Source organism: Sturnus vulgaris, chromosome 8 (assembly GCF_052056855.1).
Source record: "Sturnus vulgaris isolate bStuVul1 chromosome 8, bStuVul1.hap1, whole genome shotgun sequence".
Classification (NCBI taxonomy): domain Eukaryota; kingdom Metazoa; phylum Chordata; class Aves; order Passeriformes; family Sturnidae; genus Sturnus; species Sturnus vulgaris.
The window spans coordinates 24,771,110-24,796,005 of NC_142250.1; the positions used below are offsets into that span (position 1 = coordinate 24,771,110).

General features: G+C 39.8%; 1 protein-coding gene across 2 annotated transcripts in view; it reads left to right on the forward strand.

Annotated features, from left to right (window-relative positions):
* The window catches only part of ARMH3 (armadillo like helical domain containing 3), a 124,929-nt gene that overhangs the window by 14,946 nt on the left and 85,087 nt on the right, over nucleotides 1–24,896 (forward strand). For both annotated transcript variants that reach the window (XM_088169237.1, XM_014885945.2), the window contains exons 9-19: nucleotides 1,933–1,989; nucleotides 2,973–3,016; nucleotides 4,526–4,586; nucleotides 5,543–5,589; nucleotides 6,254–6,329; nucleotides 8,928–9,021; nucleotides 13,805–13,906; nucleotides 18,354–18,412; nucleotides 19,773–19,838; nucleotides 20,922–20,991; nucleotides 22,486–22,546. In XM_088169237.1, the coding sequence (XP_088025363.1) occupies nucleotides 1,933–1,989; nucleotides 2,973–3,016; nucleotides 4,526–4,586; nucleotides 5,543–5,589; nucleotides 6,254–6,329; nucleotides 8,928–9,021; nucleotides 13,805–13,906; nucleotides 18,354–18,412; nucleotides 19,773–19,838; nucleotides 20,922–20,991; nucleotides 22,486–22,546 (737 nt within the window). The remainder of the gene's footprint in view (nucleotides 1–1,932; nucleotides 1,990–2,972; nucleotides 3,017–4,525; nucleotides 4,587–5,542; nucleotides 5,590–6,253; nucleotides 6,330–8,927; nucleotides 9,022–13,804; nucleotides 13,907–18,353; nucleotides 18,413–19,772; nucleotides 19,839–20,921; nucleotides 20,992–22,485; nucleotides 22,547–24,896) is intronic.

Below are 24,896 nucleotides of genomic sequence, written 5' to 3' on the forward strand. Positions count from 1 at the left end.
GCAAGGGGAACTTCAGCTCAAGCAGCTCCTCTGGCAAGGCTGAGAGCTGCTCCCAGAAGGGTTTTATGTGACAACTGCCCAACACTGCCCTTGGTAGCAGTGCTACAAGCCAAGCATGTAGTAATGCAGCCATAATCCTTGTCCTTGAGTAGCTGCTTTCATTTGCTGTTCTTTGGCCCTTAGGGTCAATGTGGTGGTTGTATGGTTGTCAGTGAATTGTAGCAAACTTTCATGCTTCAGGTGCTCTGGAGTTCTCTTCTTAGTTAACTGTGGTGCAGCTGAAAGGTTCTCCTTTGGTCTGAACTCCATTGGTTAAATTGTGTTTCCAGCTGTTTAAGAAAATCTAATAAGGCTCAAAAATTCATTAGCTGATTACAATTTTGCATCTGTTTTTAGTGTTTTTTGTTTCTGTTTGTTTAGCGTAAATACCAGTGTGTTTTACATCAGGATGTTATTTTGTATTTTTGGGATGTGAATTTTGTAATCTCTCAAATTCCTTGGAGAGTATCTCTCCTTGTTGTCGTTACCCATGTTGTTGAGATCTTGGCTTGCTTATTGACTCCTGTTCTAGGGATTTACATGCCTTTACTTGGAACCTTTAAGGAGATGCCTCTGATTGAAATCTTAATAATTTTCAGAAGTTGTTCCAGCTGTATATTCAAGCTTTCAGCTATATATATATTTTTTTTTTAATACTAGTCCTGATTTCAGAAAAAATACTTTTTTTGCATTGATACTGTGAGAAAGAAAATGCTGTGAGAAAAAGTATTTATTTGATCACTTTCCCAGTGTTTTAAGGTATGGCTAATAGGATAGTAAGTTAAAACATAAAATCAGGTAGTGACTTTTGAATACATACTCATTGATACCATCTAGGCAGAAGTTTATTTGCCTCATGTTCAAACTGCTGGAATTGCATTGTGTCTTTTGTTAGGCAAAGTCAGGAGAAATCAGTTAAAATGTGGAGTTTTCCCTTTGAGTGCTTATCTGGCAGCGTATAGTGTATCCAACAACCCTTTGTGTCCAGTTTTGTGCACTTGGCCTCTCTGTGGTGTAGACAACTACAGATGCTGAAGAGACAAACCTTTAGAGAATCAGAAAGTTCATGTGTTTTTCTTTTTTTTTCCCCCCAAAGATCTTGCATAACTCAAATTATTTTTATTTAAAAGAATCTCTTTAACAAAAGAAGTAATTATTTAAGCTCCAATTCCCTGCAAAATGACCTGCCTGTAGATGAGTCTTTTTTTCTGCATCTTTGTTTAAAATCAACTTTTTTAGTTTTGTACTGACACATATAAACCAGGGAAAATGTGCATTGCTAATCTGAAATTCTTCCTAAATTATTAGCATTTGTCTTTATGGATAGAGCCTCTGTGCTTTCTTCAGCTAAGTTTAAGGCATTTATATTCTCCAGAGACTTCCAGCTCTTAGTGGTGTAAACAAAGTGTTGCTCTCTAACCCAGCAGCAGATGAGTCTAGAATGCTGTCCTGCCTTCCTGGGTGCTGCTTTAAGCAATCTTTGCAAGGTGCTGCAGAAGGGAGATAGAGCACTAATGCTCCATCCAGCTTCACTGCCTGTTCCTGCTGCAGAACTGTGTGTGTGTCACAGATAACAGGCTTGCAGCATAGCTGCTCCACTTTCCAGACTGACAGATGAGCTGGTGGAAGGACAGAAACTCCCTCTCTTCTCAATAAAATCAGGAGACTGCCTGGTTGAGCCAATAAGGGGAACATGTCCCTGGCCTAGTGGTCTCAGTATGTGCTGTGACTCCTGCTTATTTGTGTGTATTCTGTTTTATGGAACAGGACAGACGTTCTTCTCAAATGGTTGGGTAAACTTGGAAACATAATGATGTGTTGTTTTTTTTTTTTTCCCTGAAGGCTGAACTTAAAACCATTTTTCTTTCTCCTTTTTTCCCCCACCCTGAGCAGTCAGTGAATCCCTACATTGTGAAGCTCTCCATTGTGGATGATGAGGCCACGCTCAATGTGAGTACTTGGCTTGATTCCTCTGTACTGCTGGAGATACTCTTTCACATGGAGTGTAGGGTAATGAGTGCAAGCATGGTGTGTGGTAGAAATCACCTCTAAGGAACACCACTACAGTGGCTGTTCAACCCTAACTTTGCTCTTGCAGTAGGTTAGGCAGCTCATGATTTGGACAGTTTGATGACCAGTTAAATGGTGGGGGTGGTTAAAAAGCGAGGTAGCAAGCAACATCCTGAAGTTGATCTATTATACATTCATGAACTGTCTCTGCACCACTTGCTGTCATGTGCCAAAGAGGCATAGGATGATTTATGCCAAAGGGAATCTAATTTCCAGTGCTGTGTCACTTGATTTTACCAGTCCACAAGTCAATTCTTGTAACTCAGTGAAGCTTGTATCTGAATCAAGAGTCCTGCAATATATTTTGAGTTGTAGCCACAGTCTGAGTTTTTTATCCAGGCCTGGATAAAAACTGACAGCAGACTGAGTTATGTGAGTTCTGGACTTGGAAGCTGCTCTTTAAACATGAAGTAAAACGCAAGCTCCATGCTAAATAAAGGGTGAGAACTGTTAGTATTTCTGTAATGGTGGAAGCTGTTTGCAAGAAGTCAAAAGTTGCTAGTGTCTGTGACTCTGTTTTGAATTTTTGGATGTTCTTCTTCTGACACCAACTTCTTTCTAAATTTCTTGATGCTTTACTGAGGCTTCTTGAGTGAGAGCTCTATCTGGAGGTCCAAGGAGAGTAAACATTCTCTGTTGAACTTAATAATTAGATTAATAAGTTTAAATTTTGTTGTCTGGGATTTTGTATTATGATGTTATTGTAACATAGCACATCTTAATATTTCAAACAGCTTCAAGGGAAATTCTGCATAGCAGGCTAGGTTATCTTGGGAGGGGCAGCATTGCTATGTGTGTTCAGTGTGTGATTTTTCTCCCTTGAGATTTTAATCTAAAGGTTTTTTTAAATACTTTTTTTTCAGGGAATGGGACTTGTAATTGCCCAGGCTTTATCAGAATATAACAGGTAAAAGCAAATTGTATCTTGTTTTTCAATACGTGATAGTTACTGTACATTTTCACAAATTGTTTTTTGTGTTAGAGCACTTGGTTATCATCTGACAGCCTTGATGCACGTGGAGAGGCAGGGAATAGTCTTATGCTTTGAGGTACTTTGGTTCAGTTGGTGCAGTCATTGCAAGTCTCAATGCATCTGTACTATCTGGGCTGATGTGCTTCAGGGGAGATCTTGCTATAGGGGAAGATATCCATTGTATGTTTTTACTGTCATGGAATTTACTTCTGTATGAACTTTGTGTAAAATCTTAGTCACAAGTGAAAAGATAATAATTTGCTGACACCTTCTCTGTTGAAAAATTGATTTAGATGAAATACTATCTAAACCAAACAAACAAATGTATCTGGGGCTGTCCACATGTCAGATCAGAGAGGACTAGGAGATGTAAACTGTTCCAAAGGGTGGGAAGCAGTAACTACTGCTGAAGAAAGAGGCAGAGAGTCAGCAGTAAGGGTAGCATATTCTTAGCCACTGCTTCATAAGTATCAGCAGAAGGCTAAGAGGAAAGTGAGTTAGAAAAATTTGGAAACTCACAGCAATTTCACCTGAAAAACTTACGAAATTTTTGTGCAGTAGGATTCTCAGAGTATCCAGAAGAATGTTTTAATTCCTTTGGAAGTCTGCTGTCATAGTTATGCAGGTGGCTTGCAAGGTCAGCAAATCATGTAGATGTATTTAACAGAGGAAATGATTAGGGTAAAGCAGAAAAAAACTTCACCCACCCAACTTCCTTCATTCTGGCAAAAGCTGTCTCAGATCATGGCCTGTTTTGTTTAACTCATTCCTTCCCCCTTTCCCAAGAATTTATAGTTGGTTTATTTGCATGCTACATTGTGTGTGATGAGATTCCTGTGTGACAGACGAAATAAATGGCTGTGTGAGCTTTGCTAGTCCCTTTGAGTGCCAGATGAAGCAGTGTAGCTTAAATCTGAGGTACCCGAGCTGTTTGTTGACTTCACTTGCTCTAGTTCCAGTCTCTTCACTTGCTCCAGGAAGGTGGAATCAGGACATGAACCAGAAAGGTCCATGTGCTTTCTGCTGGCCGTAGGATGACCAACTCTGCTTTTTTCTGTAGTGGGTGATGAAATGAAACTGTTCTGTGGTTACTGATTCTGTGTGCTCATGTGGATTATTACTGTTTGTCCAGAGCAGGACAAAATTTCCTAAGTCACTTGATCCCTTTCCTTCAGAGTTAGCCCAAAATGCTTGTGTCCTCTGTAACAAAGCATTGTTCAAGTTTCACATCTTTCAGCAGACCCACTTCAACTCTACACAGTTAACAAGTATTTTAATACCCTTTGTTTCTTGTGAGTTCTTGAAAAGGGCTGTTGAATGTTGAAGTTTCCTCCATCGTATATTCTTGTATATAATAATAAGAGTAATGCATAGGGATTTAGGTGAGGTAACCCTGGTTCTATTTCTAACCCTGAAACTCCATCCTTATTCCTTTTTGTTCAGGCAATACAAAGATAAAGAAGAGGAGCATCAGACTGGTTTCTTCTCAGCCCTAACTAACATGGTAAGCAAGGAAGTGGTGTTTTTCTATTCTTAGAAAGGTGCCTTCATGCAAGTTCAGCAGGAGAGTGTTTCTAAAAAGTGTGAGTTTGGAATGTGAGTTCTGGAGGTAGAGATGGATTGGACAAATCAAAACTAAATACAACTAAAATGGTTGTATTCTGAGGAGTGTCTTGTCTGGCTGGGAAAGCTCTTTCAAATGACAAGATCTCTACTCTTATGTTGATAGATGAAATTCTTTTCCTGCATCTTCTTCACTCTAGTTGACTTTATTTTAAAAATCACCTTATTTTAAACTTCTAATATTTTTTTTAAATTATAAGGACCTCTTAATCCTTTTAAACAGCTAGGTATTTTTAAAAACTAGTTGCTACTCTGGTGATGTGGCCTGTAACATAGTGGCACATAGTCTGATATGTCACTAGTCTTTGAGATTCTGTTTCTTTAGTGTTTTGTTTCTCAAGCATGGATGCACTTTAGCTATGGAGTAAAACTTGATTCTGCAGTGAGCACTGTCTGAAGGGGTAGCCTTCAAAAACAATTGTGAACTTCTTCCTTGTAAAAGAATATCCACAGCTCCCCTTGTTCAGTTTGGCTTTGCTTTAGTCAGAGATTTCATTGTATTCTGAGATCTAACTGACAGAAGAATTTCCTGTGAATCAGGGTAGTTTAGTGTTGACAGCTGTTTATCAGGAGGGACTGGGGTAAAACTACTGCCACCCTGGGGCAAGCAGATTGGAAAGGATCTCTATTGTCCTCTTACAGAATGGTGAATTAATCCAGGCTAGGATTCAAGATTCAGTCTTTTTTTTTTTCTCCCCCCCTTTTTTGTGATTCAACACATTAAGCATTGGTCAGTGACAGTACAGCAAAATAAAATGTGTTTGTAGCCATGTGTTGTCTCTTGCTATCTAATAGCTTTCCCAGATTCCTGCTGTGCAATGCTCTCTCTTTCCATAGGTGGGCAGCATGTTCATAGCAGATGCTGATGAGAAGATCTCAGTCCAGTAAGTGCACAGATGTTATTTACACAATGAGTGGTCGGTGCGATCCGTTCTGTCACAGAGCTGTTTAATGTCACACAGCAAACTCGAGGAGCAGGTTCTCCTGTCAGCTAAAATGGGACCACACCCTGCAAACTGTGGATGTGCACTTCCCTGAGAAGGATACAGCAGGAGGAGACACAGCTGAATTGCTTGTAGTGAAGTCTATTAAAAAAAACAAAACTTCAGTGGTTTTTATGAGGCCTTTGTAACATATAATAGGTGTGTCAGAGGTGGCGCATGAGAAGCAAAGGTTTGTGCACTCTGGCCCTCACCAAAATATTTTCTAAATCAAGGGGGCAAATGATAAATATGAGAAATTTTAGTGTCTCTGGGACCCTCTTTTCTTAAAAGAGAGGATTTTAAATCGAAAACACTGACTAACTAGACACGCCTTGAGTGGGAAGGCAACAAAGATTGTGGTTGTGCTCTAAAAATAGATATTTTTACCGATTGCTACTACTAGTACTCTTATTAGTACTACTGATAATTGGAAGAACAACTGGATTGCAGAGGCAGTTTTCCATACTTGAAAAAAAATATTTTTTCAGATAGGCCATTCTTCTGAAAAATTTAGCTCCTGGTATTTTGATCACTAACTGTGCCTTTGTCTGTATTCTTCCCACAGAACAAATGAAGCAATTCTTCTGGCCCTCTACGAAGCTGTTCACTTAAACAGGAATTTCATCACGGTTCTGGCACAAGTGAGTTTCAGTGGAATGTTTCCCCATTTCTTTGTAGTGGATGTCTTTGGAATCAGAGAGTCAGAAATGGAATTGGTGAAAAGATATTTTCTTTTTTTCTCCTCCTTATGTACTTTTCATGGGATCAACATGAAAGAGCAGGAGCAGGCCAGGGCTGGAGAAGAATTTCATTATCTACTTCCTGCCTTGACAGTAAATCAGTAAAGTTTTGAGGTCACAGTTCATGTTGGAATGATTAATTTTTGCCACTGAATGGAAAGGGCTGCATTGAGTGCCTTCTGTGCCCTATTAATAGTCCACTTAGGGGGAGGATGGAGTGAGCAAAGTGGTTACTGTAGCTCTGAGCAAATCACAGTTTTGTTAAGTTAGGGTTAAGAGAAGGAGGCTGATTCAGCTCCCAAATTGGATGGATTTTTCTGTATGGATGTGCATGGACTGCATGTTGTTGTCTGTTTGGGTATTCTTCACTTAGGGACTAACTGACATGTGAGAGTTGTTTCAAATACCATTTTGTGTTCAGGCTTCCTTGAAGAGCCCAGCCCTTTTGGCATGGAAACCAGTTGTTGGAGCATAGCACTTGTCCTTGGGCTTTTTATGGTGGACAAACAGCCTTCTGAGAGGCAGTGGGCTGCTTTGATCACAAATCTCTGGGTGCTTTTCTAAAGCTATGTGAGTTTGGAGAGGTGGTTGCTGCTGGGAGGCAGGTAATGAGTCTGTCTGATCCAGTGATCCTGCTGAAAGGGTAGCCTGATGTGTTTAGGAAGACCCTCAGGTTCAGGGTTTTAATTTTGGTTTGTAGATACTGCTTGTAATCTATGAGAAAAACAACATCAGCAAAACAGTTAACACCTTTCCCCAGTTTATTCTGGTCCTCAGAGTGCAGCCATAGATCACAGGCTAGACACTTGGCATGACAGAGGAGACCTCTGGGGACTCCTGACAGTAGTGGTGATGGAAGAGGTCTGATAAGCAGATCTACAGCCTCTGAAGAAAGCTTCTGTTTCATGGATGGTTAATTTGCTGTGGTTCCCTTCTTGTCTTTTCCCAGGTTATTCATTCCTACCACTTCTCAGAGATTTCTGCTCTTTCAGTTCTGTATAATAGCAACTCAGACCTTTCTGTGGTCAAGATATTCCTGGGGGAAGAGAGACATTTGGCAGGGAAAAGAGCAGTGCAGAAGATCAGCTAGAGTAAAAGCTCTTAAAAATAAAAAGGTAGACTCGTTACTTGTGAAAATGATAGTTGAAGCAGCCACTGATCACTAGGTTGAATTGGAGAACTGATATTCCTGAGTGGATTGTCTGAAATCCTTTCTTTAAGAGAGGGCAAGGTAGGTCATGTCATGTTGGAAAAAAACTCATAAAGGCAGATGAAAGCTCTTGTCTAAGCTGGTGTCCATTGCTTGGTGCTGCATGGATGGCTTCCTGCTGCTGTGTGGCTCATGGGAAGAGCAGGGATTCAGTTGTGTGGGTATCTGGAGCGTTAAGTGTGTGCTCACCAGCTGTGGGTGCTTGGGTTTGCTGCTGGGTGGCACTCTTGTCTCTCAACTGCCACTTACTGTTCTGGAGAAAGAAGGTAAGCCCCCAAAACATGTCTAAGGAAATCTGGCTTATATAAGACTTTCAGTGATAAAATGTATTTTAAATTGTAAGTTGGTAGCTATAGGGATGTAAATTGTCTTTGAGTTATAGTATGTGTGCTTGTGCTTCCCATAAAATATATGCATTTATAGTTGCTCATAAAATGGGATACTGAAAGGCAGTGTGGAAGATATCCACTTGTGAAAAATCCTATGGAGCTAACAACAAATCAGCAGTCCTGTATCTTCCTTTTATTTTGAAATTGTGATGATATATTAAGGCAGATGATACATTTATGTAAAACTTGCCCTATGAAATGGACACTTTGCTTGGCAGCCAGACTCAAAAATAGCATGGCAGATTGCCTACGCTCTCACCAGTGTGGATAGGTCTGGAAGCCTGCAAAGAGTGAAGTCAAGGCAGTAATTAGGGAAGCAGCTATTAGCAAAGATGAAATGGGCAGAGTGACTGGCTGATGGAAGCTGAGAGGATCGATAATGATGGTATTACTTATGTTATGCACTGTTTTCCTGCAGGGCTTTACAATGAGACAGGAAAGTAATAAATTGCCATCATCTTTGAATATGGTGAAGATGAGCAGGTGGGGGGCAGGAGCAAGGAGAATTTGCTCTTAGAGTAGTGAAAGGATCTTGGAGGAAGACTTCAAATGCACATCCTTGGGTTGTTTTAGGGGGAATTAGAAGCTATTAATATTGTAGGCTTTTGCAAATCTTCTCCCATTCTGCATTAGGGAAGGACATTTTTCCTGTCTGCTGGGGAGAGCCACCACTTTCTGATGTATTTTTATGTTTTGTGGAGTAGAGAAATTGATGTACAGTTTAATCGTTAGACATCCAAGGTCAGGAACCATGACCTGGCTCTTTGGAGAAGAGGTTGAAGTTTCTTGAGATTTCCTTAGTCATGTGTATTATGCAAGAGCATGGAACAGTACAAGTAGTGGTCTGTGTTTCTAGTGCCTGAGGAAGGAGTTGACTTGTGCATTTGTGTTTTCTCTTAGAGCCATCCTGAAATGGGCCTGATGACAACACCAACGAGCCCAGTTCCAACAACACCTGTCACTCCCCTTGGAACCACCCCACCTTCTTCAGATGGTAAGAAATGTAATGATCTCCTGAGGAAAAATAATTTAAAACTGTAAAATAACTAGCAAACTGTTTTCTGAAGATTGCAACTAATGACATCTATCTGGAGCAGATGTAACTTGGTAGTCTCTTCCTGGAGTGACTTGCCTTAGTAAACATGAGCAAGATTCTTTGAGTCAAATTTATTTTTATTTTGCCTTGTGCATTGCTCAATGAAATTATGCTGATATTCCTTCTGAAAACAGTACTACCCCAAAATCTGCATGAAGGTACACCCAGCCTATTAGCTATTCTGTGTGGGCTTTTACTTATGAATATTTCCAGTGTCAGGTCCTTTGCCTGGGATTATTTGTCATTGGAACAGATTTACAGAGAATTGCTGTGGATTCCTGCTTGTCATTAATGCACTTGTCCTCAGCTTTGAATTAATTGGGATTTGAATTCAGTCTGGGTGTGGAAGTGTTCCTCCCTCTTATTATTGCCTTTTCTTTGATAGACTTTGTAAAGGACTGCTTACCCTGAGATCTGTCTTCTAAATGAGATGTTATGTGTCCACATAAATATGCTTTGAACTAATCTAAAATAAAACCCTTTCATTTTAAGGTATAGATAGATACAGCCTAGTTTAAGGGAAGAGATGAAATGGCTGTTTTCACATACTTTAATGGCATCTGAGCTGGAGAGTGTTTAATGAAGGAACAGAGTCAATTTGAATAGAGCACAGTTTGGAAATGTTTCTGGGGAAAAGCAGCCTGGGTTATTCATTTATATCAGCTATTCAGGTCATTTGATACCCTAGTTAGAGATGATCCTCCTCATGGATGAATTCTGTCTGGTTGCCATGGATAACAAAAGCTTCAGATAAAGAGTCCCCTATGTCTCAGGTATCATCTGTGTGCATATAACATAAAATGTGAAGGGATGGGCATTTTGTGGGCTTCTGTTCAAAGTGTTCATTGCAAATGTATCCACTCCCACACTGTATTACACAACTGACAGAATTTGTGCTTACCTACATCCACAGTTTGCTTGCACTTTTTTTCCTCTTTTTTTTTTTTTTTTTTTTTGTTAACCATGAAGCAAAACAAAATCAAAACAAAACCTCCATCCTGCTTTCGGCAGAGGCAGTGATCTTGTGAAGTTTGAGGCTTCTTGTGGCTTGTAAGATTACTACATTTAAGAAAAGGATCTGATCTTAATGTGCAGCAATTGCATTGGGGAGCTTGCTTTATTTTTATCTGCTGTCATCTTGTTGATCCCTACAATGTGATTTTTTTTTTTGTGGCCCTTGGCTTGGTTTAGTTTGGTGGTGCTTGAGTACTGCTGTTTTAAAGATATGTCAGAATTTTCCTCATTTAGTAAGATCTTACAACTCAGCTGTAAAATTTGCCTATGGCTGCCAGTTAGCAAGAGACTTTTTGGCTTTGGAATGAGAAGATTGCTTTCTTTTTACTGCACTAAAAATGTGTAGTTGAACTGTTTTCAAGTTAGATGAACATGCAGAAATCCATCTATGAATTTCAGGTGCTTTTCTTTTATGCTGTCTGGGATAAAAAATGGGTTCATATTCGGGTGTGAAGTTTCTCTGTCTGTTAACCTATAGTGTAAATTAAGACCTTGTAAAGTTTCAAAATGTGTGTTTAAAAAGGTCTGTGTCCTGAACCAGGATAAGCGGTGATGTGTTCTTCAGAGTGATTTCTTTTTTTTTCTTTTTTTTTTCCTTTTTCAGAAATGAGGCTTTTGCTAGAAACTGTTTATCCATAATATGTAAATCAAGTGTGCCTGTCACCATAGTTATCTAAATGTCAGTTTGCTTACTGTTGTTAAATATTCATTCACTACGCTCATTGTAACAGTTCAAGAAGGATCCACTGGGGATATAAATACATTTTTCAGACTTTTAGCTAAATCTTTGAGCTATTCATAATATTGGGAGTAAGAAAGCTTCCAGTCTCATTGCACAGACATTGCCAACAGACGTGGCACATTAGTAATGGGTCAAGAGCCCCAGGTCTTTAAGACTGAATGGACTAAACCAGCTCACACTTGGGAATGTGCAACCTTTATAACCTAAAAGCCCCATTACGATTTTTTATGTGATTCCAACAGTGAAGTTACATTGATCTATTTGACCTGTTGTTTCCAAGGGCTACAGTTTTGTATTGAAGGTGATTTTGTAATCCTGAGTTCCAGGACAACCTCTGCTGTATTCTGGGCCTCTCAGTGCATAGTTTAAAGAATTTTACTGCTGACTTGTCTCCTTCATTCTTCTGTGCCTGCCCTTGCCCCAGTTGAAGCCTTACTTGCCTCATTACAGGGTTACGAGATACAAGCCTTGAATTTTGAAAGGTGTTTTATATTAAAGCAGACTTTTCTCTGAACCAAAATACAGTTGTGGACAGGATCAAATTACTTTCCCTCAGAGCCCCCAACCTAGTCATCCAACAATCAGATGTAATTCCTCATTTCTTACAAGATCTAATCTCATGATAAATACGTTTTTCTTTCCTCAAAAATGAGAAAAGCCTTGAGCATTCCTGAGAATAGGCAGAAAAGAGATTATAAAATAGTTAAGATGTGTGTACTAGTGGTCTGCAGATTTGTTTCCAGTGCAAAGGGAGCCCTGTCTTAGGTTGTCTTTACAGCATGAGAAGAGAGAGACTTTGGTCAATTGTAATTCAAGCCATCTATGACCTCCTGAATGTGAGAACCTGTGGGTTCGACCCCCTAGGCAGCCAGAACAGTCATGTTATTGTCATGTCAGGGCAGTTGCATAGGGCTGGCAAAGGTCTCCTTAACTCTTGAGCCTAGTGCTCTGTGCTTGCAGGTATATCATCATGCAATCCCTTGAATATATCAAGCTCTGACTAAATCTGTTAAATTTGTTTCCCAGTAGTTTCTGTTGGGTGGCAGTTTCAACATCTTGTTCTTTGGTTAGAATTATTCAACTTTGCAACCTCGATTTCTTGTCAATCCATACTCATTTATCATGGTGTTAAGCCTCCCTTGAAACAAAGATCACTCTTCTTCATGTGTTGGTTTACTCACCTGAGTGCTTTGCTGTCTCACAAGAAAAGTTCTTCTGATCTGATATTAGCCTGTCTTTAAACTTGTTCAAATTTAAGTTTATCCTCTTTCAACATGGCGTCTGCATAATTACACACAGTGTTTGAGACAAGGCTTCCCCAGCACCTTGTGCAGGGCATTGCAGTGTTTGTGTCTCTGCTGGAAGTGAATTTCTGAGTATATGTTGTAGAACTGCACTCTCGAGTCCTACATATTGGTAGCGTGTCATTTTGTGATCTGATCATGGTATTTTGTTTGCAGCTGAAGAGCTGCCATGGAAATAAATCCCCAAATTCCAGACCCTACAGCTTGCATTGTTTCATTTCATCTTGTGTTCATTATCTGTTCTTGTATTTATCCCATTCTTTGTGTGCAGTCTGATACTCGTCTGTGTTTACATATCCCACCTTTCTGCCATTGGCAGGTTCATTAGCAAGCAACTGTTTATTATGTCCAGGTCACACTGAAAAAAAAAAGTGCTGTTCTCTAAACTACAGAATTCAAGTAGTATTTTTTTTCTTAGGCCAGTCATTTCTCTGATTGTATCTTGTTTTTCCAGATCTTTGATGTACATTAAATTTCTTTATGGGTTCTCACCTATTTCCTTCACTTTTAATTTCTTTATACAAAGCTGTATTAAGTGCTTTACTGAAGTGTTCTCAGGCTAGTTCCATCAGTTTGAGGATTTTTTTTGTCTGAGCTACTTTATCTTAAAGGGTATCAGACTTACCTGGCAGGATCTGCAGGTGAATGCATGATGCATGTTTCCCACTGATCTTTCTCCTCCTTTTCAATACTTCTTTCCAAAGCTTTCCAAATGGAAAGGCAGAGAATGGCCCTTTAGGACAGCTCAGGCTCAGTCATCAGTAGAAATATGGCTCAGTTACATGATATTGGCTTGACAGCTCATAAACTCAGTGCTTCAGATGGTGCATGGGGAACGGGGGAATGAGTGAGGAGGCATATTGTGCAATTAGCTGAGGAAATGAAATAGCTTCTTGTAAAGTCTAAGGCAGATGATGTCCACTGTTAAGGTGTCAAAAGTACAGCTGGTGTCCTAGAGAAATGCCAGTGAACTGTTGCGAGTATGGAAAGTACATTTCTGTTCCCTGCTGGGTTGAGATGAATCGAGCACAAGCTGCGACTGCTTTTGCTTCTTGATTTTTATAAAACTTCTGTTTCTGCCTTCCTTTTCTATCTCTTTGGTACTGCAATAATTGTTACATTATGTCTTCTGTGTTACTTCTACAAGAGAGACTGTTGTTGAGAGGGAAGAATGGAATTTACACAGACCCTTTGGAATTCACATTTCAAAATTGCTGAAACAGAGAAGAGCTTTTCCTGGGCACGTCTCTTTACAAAATGAGAATTGTGTGATTGTTATCTGTGTTGCTTGTAAGAACTAATTGATTATCAGTGCAAGTATCCAGATTTCCCTAGGCTGGGGATGTTGATGAGTGCTAGAACAGTGGGCTTATCTCCTTGGGAAGAGAAGCAGGGGCAGGACAGAGAAGGATATCACTTTGTGGGGTAGAAGTGGTCTCTGGGGGTGTGGTATCAGTCTTCATAACAAAATCTTGCCCGGTGATCACGGAGGAGGAGGAGGTCAGGTGGCCCTGCAAGTAGGCTGATCCTACCCCAGACCTTTGAGTCTGTGTCTTATTTCTCTGTATAGTTATTTCTTGTATTTGTATAGCATAAATCTGTTTTATCTGCTTTGTTACAGTTATAAGTTCTGCAGAGCTGCCTTTGGATGCTGATGTGCAAACTAGCAACCTGCTGATAACCTTCTTGAAGTACAGCTCAATTGTGATGCAGGACACAAAAGGTAAGTGAATTCTGTGGGTGCAGCAAACAGTGATTCTGAAGTCAGGAGGGCACAAGGACATGCCTAGTGATTCCAGAAATAGAAGTGGAGTCTCTTTATAAAAGGATTGAAGATTTCAGCTTTTGAAAAAATTAAGTGATTTCTTATTGTGAGATAAGACTTATGAAAGTAGAAGAGATCTAATGCTGGCAGGAGAGATGTCAGGTATGGAAATAATGTAATAATAAATGATAATACCTAATAACCAAGCCTGTCTGTATTTCAAAGATGTGAATATAGCTGATTCACAACTATCTGTCAGAGAGGGGAAGTCTGAGACCAGAGAACTATATTTTTAAGAACACTTAGAAACTGACACAGGGGGCAAAGCTCAGCATTAGAAGGAAATACTTCCTTTGTCCTTTGGTTAAACAGGTAGCTGTGTAATTATGAATAGGACAGCAGCAACGTAGACTGCACTAGCAGTTATTTACTTGAGAAAGTATCTTCTGTGTTGTGTTTTTTGTTTCTCCTGTAGTTCTGTGGGGGTTAATTTCAGCTTGCTTGAGTTGAAGTATTGCTTAATCTCCTGCTCAGGGTACCCAAGGGTACAGTTTTGCCCAGTGGTTATACGGGCAGGACCATAGTGTAGGCATAACAAGTGATCTTTGCACTGTATTTCAGCCTATTACCAACTTCCACTGTTAAGTTAGATATAACAACAGAAATATGAAGATATCTGCAGAGCTATGATACATCAGTTACTGAATTTCATGAATGTTTAGCATTGAATAAGAAAGCAGGCAGTTTCCTTTTATCTACTAGCATGCAGTGAAATTGTGTTTGTCTGTCTTGGTCTTGTTCAGTAAGCAAACTAGTTGAAGAAAAAGTAATAATTGAAGTTAGGACCAAAAGGAACTTCATGCACCCCTATCTGATTTTTGGCTGTGACAGAGTTTATTTTCTTCTTAATATCTAGTGCTTTTATTTTTGAATTCAATATGAGAATGATATTGATAACACACTGATATTTTGGCTCTGGCTAAGTAGTGCTAACCCTATGTCAAGGACTTTTCCGTGTCTCGTGCTCTGCCAGTGAGGAGGTGCACAAAAAGCAGGGAGGGAGCATGGCCAGGATAGGTGACCTGAACTGGCCAAAGGGTTATTCCACACCATGGAATGTCACGTCCAGTATATAAACTGGGGGAGTTACCCAGAAGGAGACAATTGTTATTTGGGGATGGGGTGTGCAGCAGGCAGTGAGCAATTGTATCATGAACTGTATTTATTGCGCAGCACTTGTTTCTCTTTGGTTCTGTTATCCTCTCTAACTCTGCTGATGATTATTATGATTATCCTGATTATGATGATGAGGTTTCAGTTATTAAATTGCTCTTAACTCAACCCACATGATTTACCTTTTATTTCCAAGTCTTTTCCCCACTGTGGGGAGAGGAGAAGCATTGCCAGTAGTTGAGCAGCTGCATGATACTTAATTGCTGTCTGAGGTTAAACCACAACTCCTTGGAACCAAGGCAGAATCAGGTTTGCCTGTATTTTTTTCTCAGAGGTATTACTGACAGGTTGGATGAAGATACTGTGGTGCACCATTTTCAGACTATTCATTCCAGTGTTTAACTGTCCTTATTGTGAAAAAGCTTAGTATGCTTACCAAATTCTTTGCTGAGATTTAAATTAATTAATAGTTACCTTCTCCAAGATAGATATTGAGAATGGATTATTACTTTTTTCTGTTTTAGACCTTATGTATGTGAAGTCTGCTTTCATGTTTCCTCTTGCTTTTGTCTTTTGAACTAAACCACATCAATCTTGGCTCAGTCGTTTTATTAGATTGCACATGTGAGGAGGGCTTACCAGCTCTCTGATTTGCTCATTCTCATTTGCTTTTCTCCGGGTCTGTCTTGCTAATCCAAGACTCTGATGGAACAATTTTATGTTTTTCAATTTAACTTCTGCACTTATTAGTCACTGTAATGTGGAAAGTCTGCACAGGGCTTTGGAAACTGCCACGCTGGATTAGTTTCAGATAGAGTGAAATCTGATAGAGGGGATTCCTTACTAAACAAGCCAGTGAGAGATGAGTTTGTGTTATGAGACAGGAGTTGATGTTTCTTTCTTTCTTTACTTTGGTTCTAGCTTGTATAAGGTCTGAAATTTATGCAGCTGATAGACTCCCTTCCCACTGTAGTAGTTTGTGGCAGCGAGCTCCACTGATTGATCATTTTAAAAGTGTGCCTTCCAAACCAATACTTATTAATTCTGGTGGGTATATTCCTGACCTTATATTTTGATTATAGATGGAGGTCTGCCTATTTTTTTTCCTTGTATAAGGTCAAGCATGGAACAGACTTCCCAGGGAAGTGCTCGAGTCACAATCCCTGAAGCTATTTAAAAGACATGTAGTTGTGGCAGGGATATGGTTTACTGAGAGATTGGCAGTGCTGGATTAACAATTGGACTCCATGATCTTACAGGTTTGTTCTAACCTAAATGATTCTATGCTTCTATGTGACACCAATATAGCAAGAAGAATGAATAATTCTTATTTATTCCATGTGTCTTGAGACAGGTGAGAACACTTAGGGGGGAAACTGGTTTGTTCCACATCCAGGACTAGACTCTTGTTTTGGTCCTGTCCCAGAGAGCATAATTTAATAGGTTGTGTTTGCTAGATCCTTCTCTTGTTATTCTCTCTTGTGTTAGTCAGAGGCAGCTGCCTTGGGAAAAAACACAACCTCTGTGTCATTTTCTCCCATCTGCAAAACAGGTTTCATACTGATACACCTCCCTGTAGAAAGTGTTCTGCTTTGTTGCTTTAATGAAGGTTGGTGTGAAAGTATGAAGTGTGTGTGCAAGTAACTGCTTGCCTAGCGGCCCCATAGCTCCTGAAAATGGTCTGATGTTCACAATACACTGGCAGAGGTCATGATGTGAAACAGGAGCCTTTACAGCAAGATCCCCAGAGAGAAGTGGTAGCAGCACCTACAGAAATATACAGGGAGGCTTTACAATATTAAAATAACGAGACTCTTGTATATCAGTTTTATTCTAGGTCATTTCTCCTTCTTGCTGGAATACAAAACTTCATACTTAAACATTTTAGCTGAGGTAAGGAGATGGGAGAGATTTTTAACGCTCCCATTCCAAAATTCCTCTTCCTCTTACTTAGTGCTGCAAGATGAAATCAGCACACTTCAGGGCACATCTTGTTAGTAAATATCTGTCCCTGAGCAGCATAGAAAAGAAAACAGAAGAGGTGTCAAACTAGACAGAGCAGCTAGCTAGGCCCATTCTATCTGGTTTTAAAATTGCCATATACACACCAGCTAGCAAAATGTTTGTAAAAGTCACCTGCAAAGAAAAAAAATCGGCTGATGCTGTCTTCTGCTTTATATGAAAGTGTCTGACTATTTCAGATATCCCTCTCCTTTGAGTTTGACTCTAAGGCAGATGTCTGGGAAGGTGTGTTTAGTAGTTCTGTGCTTTAGAGGAGCTGTTGGAAATCTCAGGAATATGCAATGTTAAGCCTCCTCAGAATTTTGTTATCAGTGTGTAATTTCTTGTTGGTTTATTTTTGTGGGCGTTGGGGTGTGTGGTCCAAGCGCATTGTTATTTAGAGTAAAGATTTTTTAAATGTGCTTGATTGGACAGTGCCTTCTACAACCTGATCTTACCTGGCCCTGCTTTGAGCAAGGATTGAACCAGAGATTTGTTCTATCCTGCGTTACTCCATGACTATATGTATCTTGGGGTTTTTTTTTATATTCAAGGTTAAAATTGAGAGGAGTTTTAAATAATCCAAATGAAAATTGCATTCTTCTTCCTTAGTCCCTCTGTTTTGCTCCAGCTGTCTTTCAAGGCAAAAGCTATTGTTTGAAGTTGTCATGAATAAGAAGCTGTGGAACATGATCAGGGTGAAACTCTTGGCTTAAAATGCTAAGTCTTTGCAAAGAGCAAAGTAGGTCGTGTCTCTCAGTATTGGGGTTAAAACTTGAAACTTGGAGCATAATGTCAGCAGTTGCTCTGCTACACAGTGCCCCTGTGAAAGCTTTGCTGCTGTTTCATAACCTACAGCAAAGGTGATGTTTTGCTTTCCACCTTGTCTAAGAGAGGGAGCAGCATGTCTCTGCTGTGACAGAAAGAGAGTATTTAGAATACCTGTGGAAGTAAAACTGAATGAGACAAAAGCCCAGTGGATAGTTACAATGCTGTTGGAAGTTCAAATCCAAACCTTTGCTGTTGGTGCAGCCTGGTGACAAGTGGGTGGGATTTAGTGGCCAGGCTGGAGGGTGAGTGCTTAATGGGAGTAGACTGCTAGCTATCATGGAGGAAGTTGGACTGTGAAGAATCTCCAAGCTAGGCTTTTCTTTTGCTGTAACAGCTGTCTTGCTCTTCAGCCTTGCTAGGCTTGTGTGGCTCACACAGGACTTGTTTTTTGTCTTTGCAGATGAGCACCGGCTGCACAGTGGCAAGCTGTGCCTCATCATCCTGACATGCATAGCAGAGGTAGGTTTCTCGTGTGAAGCTGCTCAGCAGATGGTGTTACAGGGCTCTATCCCCCTGCCTCCTGTGGAGCAGGAGCTGAAGCTATGATAGATAATGTGAAGGAGCCACATATCCACAGTGGCACAGAGTGGTGAGGTCCTCAGGCACTTAACTGTTTGCTAATATACTTGATGAGTACTGTTAAAGTTGACTTAAAACTTGAAAATTGGATCATCTTATTTGAGTTAGCCAACTCCTGGGGCTGAGGAGAAAAAAGAGTGAACCTAAGCCTTTTCTCTCAGCTTTTGAGTGACCCTGTGGTGTGGCTTTTAGATGAGTAATGTGCTAATGGCTTTCAGCTCTGTGCTGTTCATGGTAAGCACAGGCTGTGCCATAGCCCTTCTGCCAAAGGATACAAATCTGAAAGTAAATCACGTGTTTGTAGGTCCCTACAAGCAAGACAAGTAGCAAATGTGGTAGTAGGGTGAGAATGCAGCATTACAGAGCTATGTCAGCAGTCCTGGCTGAATGTGGCCCTGTCTCATAGGGGAGTATGTTCTAATAGCTGATTGATGTCCTGAATGGTGGTTGTGTTTGTGTGGCATTTACATTTTGCATGCTTGCAAATCAAGACCTTTCATTCTTAAAGAATAAAAAGCAGTGAGGTTGATAGCCAGTGTTAGGATTCTGTAATAATGTTTCTTCAGGGTGCAGCCTGAAAAGTAATAATCTACATTTAAAATTTATCTAATTAAATGATTTTGGCACTTGTTCTTAGGTGGATGCATAGACAACACAAGATAAGAAATTCTATTCCTGCATAACAAGGGCATTCTTTGGTTCTGTCATTAAAGAGAGGGTATATTTATTACCTATTCTGGCTGTGCATTATCTAGAGAAGCCTCTTTAATTTAGAGGTGGTCTTGGAATGAGATTTGCTTGAGGGGTGGAACAGCTCATAAACTTATCTGCTAGTTCTGTAGTAGCTTCTGGCATCAAAATGCCAATTTAAACCTTTATCCACACAGTCACAGAACTGGTATGCTGGAGAACCACCTCTTAAATTATACACCTGGAGCACTTGTTAAACTTGTGACACCATGGTGTGTCCAGTCCAGAGTTTAGATGAGCAAAGGGGGAGAAAGAATGAAGTACTACTTACTTTTTTGGCGATTTATTTTTCTAAAGTGGAATTGGGATCAGGAGAGGTTTACTTTTGTGTGACTGGAAACATGGGTAGGACAAGAGGAAATGGGCAGATGGCTTTTTAACTTCATGGTTGTATCTTGGGAGTTTTACACTGAAACACGTGTGATTTGAAAGGCAACTGTAGGGCGTTGGGATTTTCATATATCCTCCCTTTTCTTGCTCTTTTCAATAGGATCAGTATGCTAATGCTTTTCTTCATGATGACAACATGAATTTTCGTGTAAACCTACACAGAATGGTGAGTCTTTTCCTCCAGATTGTTTTCTCTTTAGGATGCAAACACAGAGGATTTGAGTATGTATGAAAAGTATATGTTGAAAAATGTGTCACAGACGTCTAACCTACATTGCTAAGGCATGTGGAAATACTGTCAGAAATGCAGTAGTTGTGGAATGATTTTGAAATTGCTCTCAGAATGTCTCCATTCTTCAAAGAACAAAGAGCTCTTTGCCCTCTCAGTGAATTCAGAGGCCTGTGTAGCTGCTGAGGAGCTGTATATTACCAGGTCTCTGAGGAAATCAGTGGTAGAGAGAATGTTCTGCCTTAATCTTCAGCAAGCATTAGCCCTCATGTTATACATAATAGCCAGCTGGAGTTGCACTGAGTGCTCTTATTTGGCTTAGCTTCATTCTGAGTGGAGTAATTCACCTTCAGGGAGGAAAGTATTTTTTCCAGAGCTTTTTCCTGTGCTGCAAGTGTCCTTATCTGGCTCATGAAGCTCTGTAGTTACAAGTAACTTGAATGGTTATCCTAACTTGATGCATTCTGTTTCTGTGGTACTGGCAAGTTCCACCTCATCTGAGAGGGAAGCAGCAGTTGAAAATCACTCACTGTTCAAGAAAGAAACAAACATCTTACTTTATGGATACCATTCTGCAAGAATGCTAGTCATTACCCCTTAACAACAGATTTGCTATCCAGTTAGCCTTCCTGGTCTGTTACACTGAACACGAAAGCCATTGACTGCTGTACACACTGTTAAAAATGCCAATCGTACTTCTGGGTCAAAAACAAATCAGTATGTTAACCAAGGGAGGGGAATTGCTGTGTGATTTGTTTTTGTCTTGGGGTCCTTCCCCTCAGTAGAACAGTGCCCTGCAGCTACACAGCTAGAGAAACAAAGCCCCAGTATCAGCATGCTGGAAAGCAGGCACAGCTTCGCTCCAGTCATGGCCTTTAGGGTTAGTGTGTGTAAGATGGCAGTTGGAGAAAAAGACAAAAGGAAGCCTGTGCTGATGGTACTATTTGCTTGAAAAATACAGTAATACACAGACTGTCACTTCAGGCTTCCTGACTTCTTTTCATGTTTGTGTGTTTGAAGCCAATGAGACATCGGAAGAAAGCAGCAGACAAGAACCTGCCCTGTCGCCCCCTGGTGTGTGCGGTGCTCGGTGAGTGTTGTCAGGGCACCTGTGTGCTTGTGGCTCCTGAAGCAGCTCTTGTTGGGCACTAGAAATAGGAGATTTGAGGATTAAATGGAGCAGTGGATGTACTTAAAATGAGGACAACTACATACTAAATATGTTTCCAGCAATCCATACCTGTCTTTGTATATGGCTACCTTGCAGACAAATCCAAGATTGCAACTCTGTAGCAAATATTATATATACATTTGCAGAAAGTTTTGCAGATGCTGCTTGGCCCATTTGACCTGAGTTTTTAACAAGAGGGAAGGCGATTGATTAATAAATTCAGTGTTTAGGTGAGTGTGGTAGCAGCTTACTTTGTAGATGATATGATGATGGCAAACCTATAGTTCACAAAAACATATTTGTGAACATGTTTGCTGGGCATTGAACCTTTTCTGAGCCAAAAAACAACAGGAATGTTAGTAACTAGGATTGGTTTTGCCTGTGGATATGGAGGCGTAGTTGAAAGCTTTTTCATGCAGCACATGATTAAGTTGTGACTCCTGTTACTGTGGAGGCCAAAAGCACATAGGGGTTCAGAAATGGATGGAGCCTGGATCCCTGAATGCCTTTTCAGCCTGATGTTTCTAAGACAGAAACAGTCTTAGACTTCAACATTTTCAAACGTGATTGTTGAAGCCAAGACACAACAGCTGCATAAAGAATCTTTCTAGGACTATCAGATTTCATACACTTTTCACCTACACTGTTTTTAGTCACTATTGAGTCACACTGCTGGGCTGTTACTGCCCTAGGAGGTTACAGCTCATGATTGTTACCAGTGGCTTGGCATAAGCATTTCATGCTGAAGTTGGGTTGAACACACCCCTACACACATTCAGTTATCATTGATAGGCTTCTTTCAATGATATTGATAGGCTTCTTTTCAATTCTGTACTCTTTGCCTCTTATCTTTGCACTTGAACCCCTTAAATGTTAGACACATTCTCCTTTTTTCTTTTTTCCCCAAATTAGTCTTAAGCAGATGCTTAGCCTGTGTTGAGATCAGACTAGCTTTTCTTGCTTCAGAATTTGTTTTAGGAAAAATAGGTGTTATTTACAATGCCTCTTTGAGTAACATCTAGGTTGCTCATTGTTTCTGGCAAGAATAATTTTCTAAAATGTGCTTCTTGATGGAATTTTCCATTAGTGACAGGGCTTGAAATATGAAAGCAATTCTAAACATCAGAATTCATAGTATAGTCTTTATTTGACTAACAGTGGGGGAAACCATATGGGGAAGCAGTGCCTCAAAGCAAATTACAGTATGTACCCTCAGTTTCCAGTAGTTTCTTTTCTAGTTCTAGCAAATGTCTAATGTTCTCTAGAACAAACAAAAAAGTGAAATCGCTTTCATCTAAGCAGGACTATTGTCTGGTAGAGATAGGTAGGTGGGGCAGCTTGACTTCCTTGTAGTCTACTAAAAGTTAACAGTAGCCAGCTCAATACTTACTTTATAATTTTCTTTTCTGTCAGATTTGATGGTGGAATTCATTGTAACACACATGATGAAAGAATTTCCTATGGATCTCTATGTGTAAGTGTCTGTGGGGTAACTCATTGTGATTGCATTTGAAGTTTGAATTTAGGTAGAATCCTGCTCATAGAGCAATCTTCTGGCTGAAATAACACTTTGTGGCTGGTGGAGAGCAGGATGGCTTTTCATGAACTCTTCCACTAACTTTTTGTATTTCAAAAATCCTCTGTGTGCCAGAAAATTGAAAGCAATTCAATTTCAGACTGTTTTCCTAATCTACTTGATCTGACACAAAAAGCTTTTCAGTCTAAAAGAAGTTTCGTAACACGGAGTCATTGCAACAATTCCCACTTCCCAGAAGATGAATCTTGGTCTAAAAACAGAAAAGATAGTTTTGAAAAAGTGAGGATGACTGGCATGAGGCCTGGAAGGCAGTGTGGAGAGGGATTTAAGCCTGAAATGGCCTGCTAGGCAGCAAGGGGTAAAAATTAGCAATGGGCAAAAAGAGACAAGAGGACAGAGCTACTCATGAACACTCTGTGTGTCCCACAGGACTCCAGTGCTTTGTACTGCTTTAGCCTGGAGGGGAGCAGTAGGATTTAGACAGTTTGTTGGCTTTGCTCTGACTGTTTGTACAGTGCTGAATTTCCCCAAGGCGTGAACAGCACTCTATTCTGTAGGGAAGATAAAGGCACATAGGATGTTTTCCCTTAAGGTAACTTTTCAGCATATTTTGATTTTGCCCAAATAACCTTGCAATTACAGTGCCTTTTCAAGAGTTGAACAGTTCGTTTGAGTTTGTGAGATTTCTATTTTTTTTTTAATGACGTTGCAGAACTATTTGTAGATGAGTGTAATGCTTTAGAGTTTCACAAGAAAGGTGTGAAATGCTTGGATTAAAAAACAACATCACATCTAGAAACCCCATAACACTAGAAATAATGAGCAGTAGCAGCCATCAGTGGACATTTGTATCCATTCATTCTGGCATGTTTGTGCAGTCCTTTCACTGTACTCCAGTCTGAAACCATCCCATAGCAGACACAGTTATTGCAGACAAAGTGGGTGTTCTGAATGCACAAGTAGTGTCATACTTCTCTGCAGTACATTTATGAGGTGACAATATGAAGCTGCTCAAGGCTGAGCATTTTAATATTTAGAAGAGAAATCCAGGTTGCTTAAACTAAGGGTACTTTTTGTCCCTTACGTGTATTATGAATCTTCAGCGCAAAACTTTTAAAACAGAGACACCCCACCAGGATGGATAAATTCATAACTTGACTTGCAGCCAGGCAGATACAGAGGTGAAAATGTGCTGGGCATTGTCCAGTAACAGTAACTTCAGAAATAGGAGGTTTTTCCCCATAGGGATTGCTGTTCCTGATCTGAAGAGAGCTGTCTATCCTAGCTGGTTTGCTTCCTTTTCTTGGTTGAATTTATGAGAATCCAATTTGAAATGCAGCACTTAATGTCATGCTCAGTGATTATAAATAGTTTTATCTTTATTCAAAGTTAGTTTCAGTTCCTACCTCATTGTGGTACTTTTTGGGTTATCTACGGGTCTGAAAATTACAATATATATACCTTCTGCATATTTTTTGTTTAGAGCCTTGTTTTTAAAGCCTTGTCTTGAATTTTTCACCTCATTTTGAATAAATTTCATGCAAATTTATAGAATTTGATTTCTCCATGTTTATCTGATGTGCAGTGTCTTTCATTAGTGTATTTTCAGAAAGATATGGGTTTTAATGAGAGAATGCGTTTTTGAGAAATAGGTATTTGGGGGAAAAGGGATTTTTCTTTTTCGTAGTCTTCCTTCTATTTTTTCTACATGTTAATGGCTAAAAATAGCTTGGCCTAACAAATACAAATTGGTATATATTTTTTGTCTTGTCCTTAATGATAGTGTCAGAGAATTTACTCGTTGTACTGTATTTTTAGTTTGGATGTTATTTGTGAAGAATGTTTATGCACCTAAAAGTTTGTATGAACACTACATGCTATAGAGACCAACAGGATTTGGAGACTTGACAAGTGCACTACCTGTATGTTGGGGGATTCCAGAGCTTGCATGTGTATTGCATGAGCATTCCAAAACTCATACTTGAATTATTTTTTAAGGAGACTGGAAAATTTGATAGAAATATATTTATTTATTTAAAATGTAATTAAACCATACACTTCAGTCAAACTGAAAATCCTGTCTTTTTTTTGACACCCTCATTTTCTTTAGTCTCATCACTGGGGCCAGAGACAGAGAAGCTCCATTGTGTCCAGATTTTACAATAACTTGCAGTGTCTCAACATATACGGAGCTTGCAAGTTAAGTAACTAATTTTGTAGAGTTTATGAGGCCCTTAGGTTTGGGTAGCAAAGAGTGAAAAGTATTTCTTGAACAGCAGACATGCAT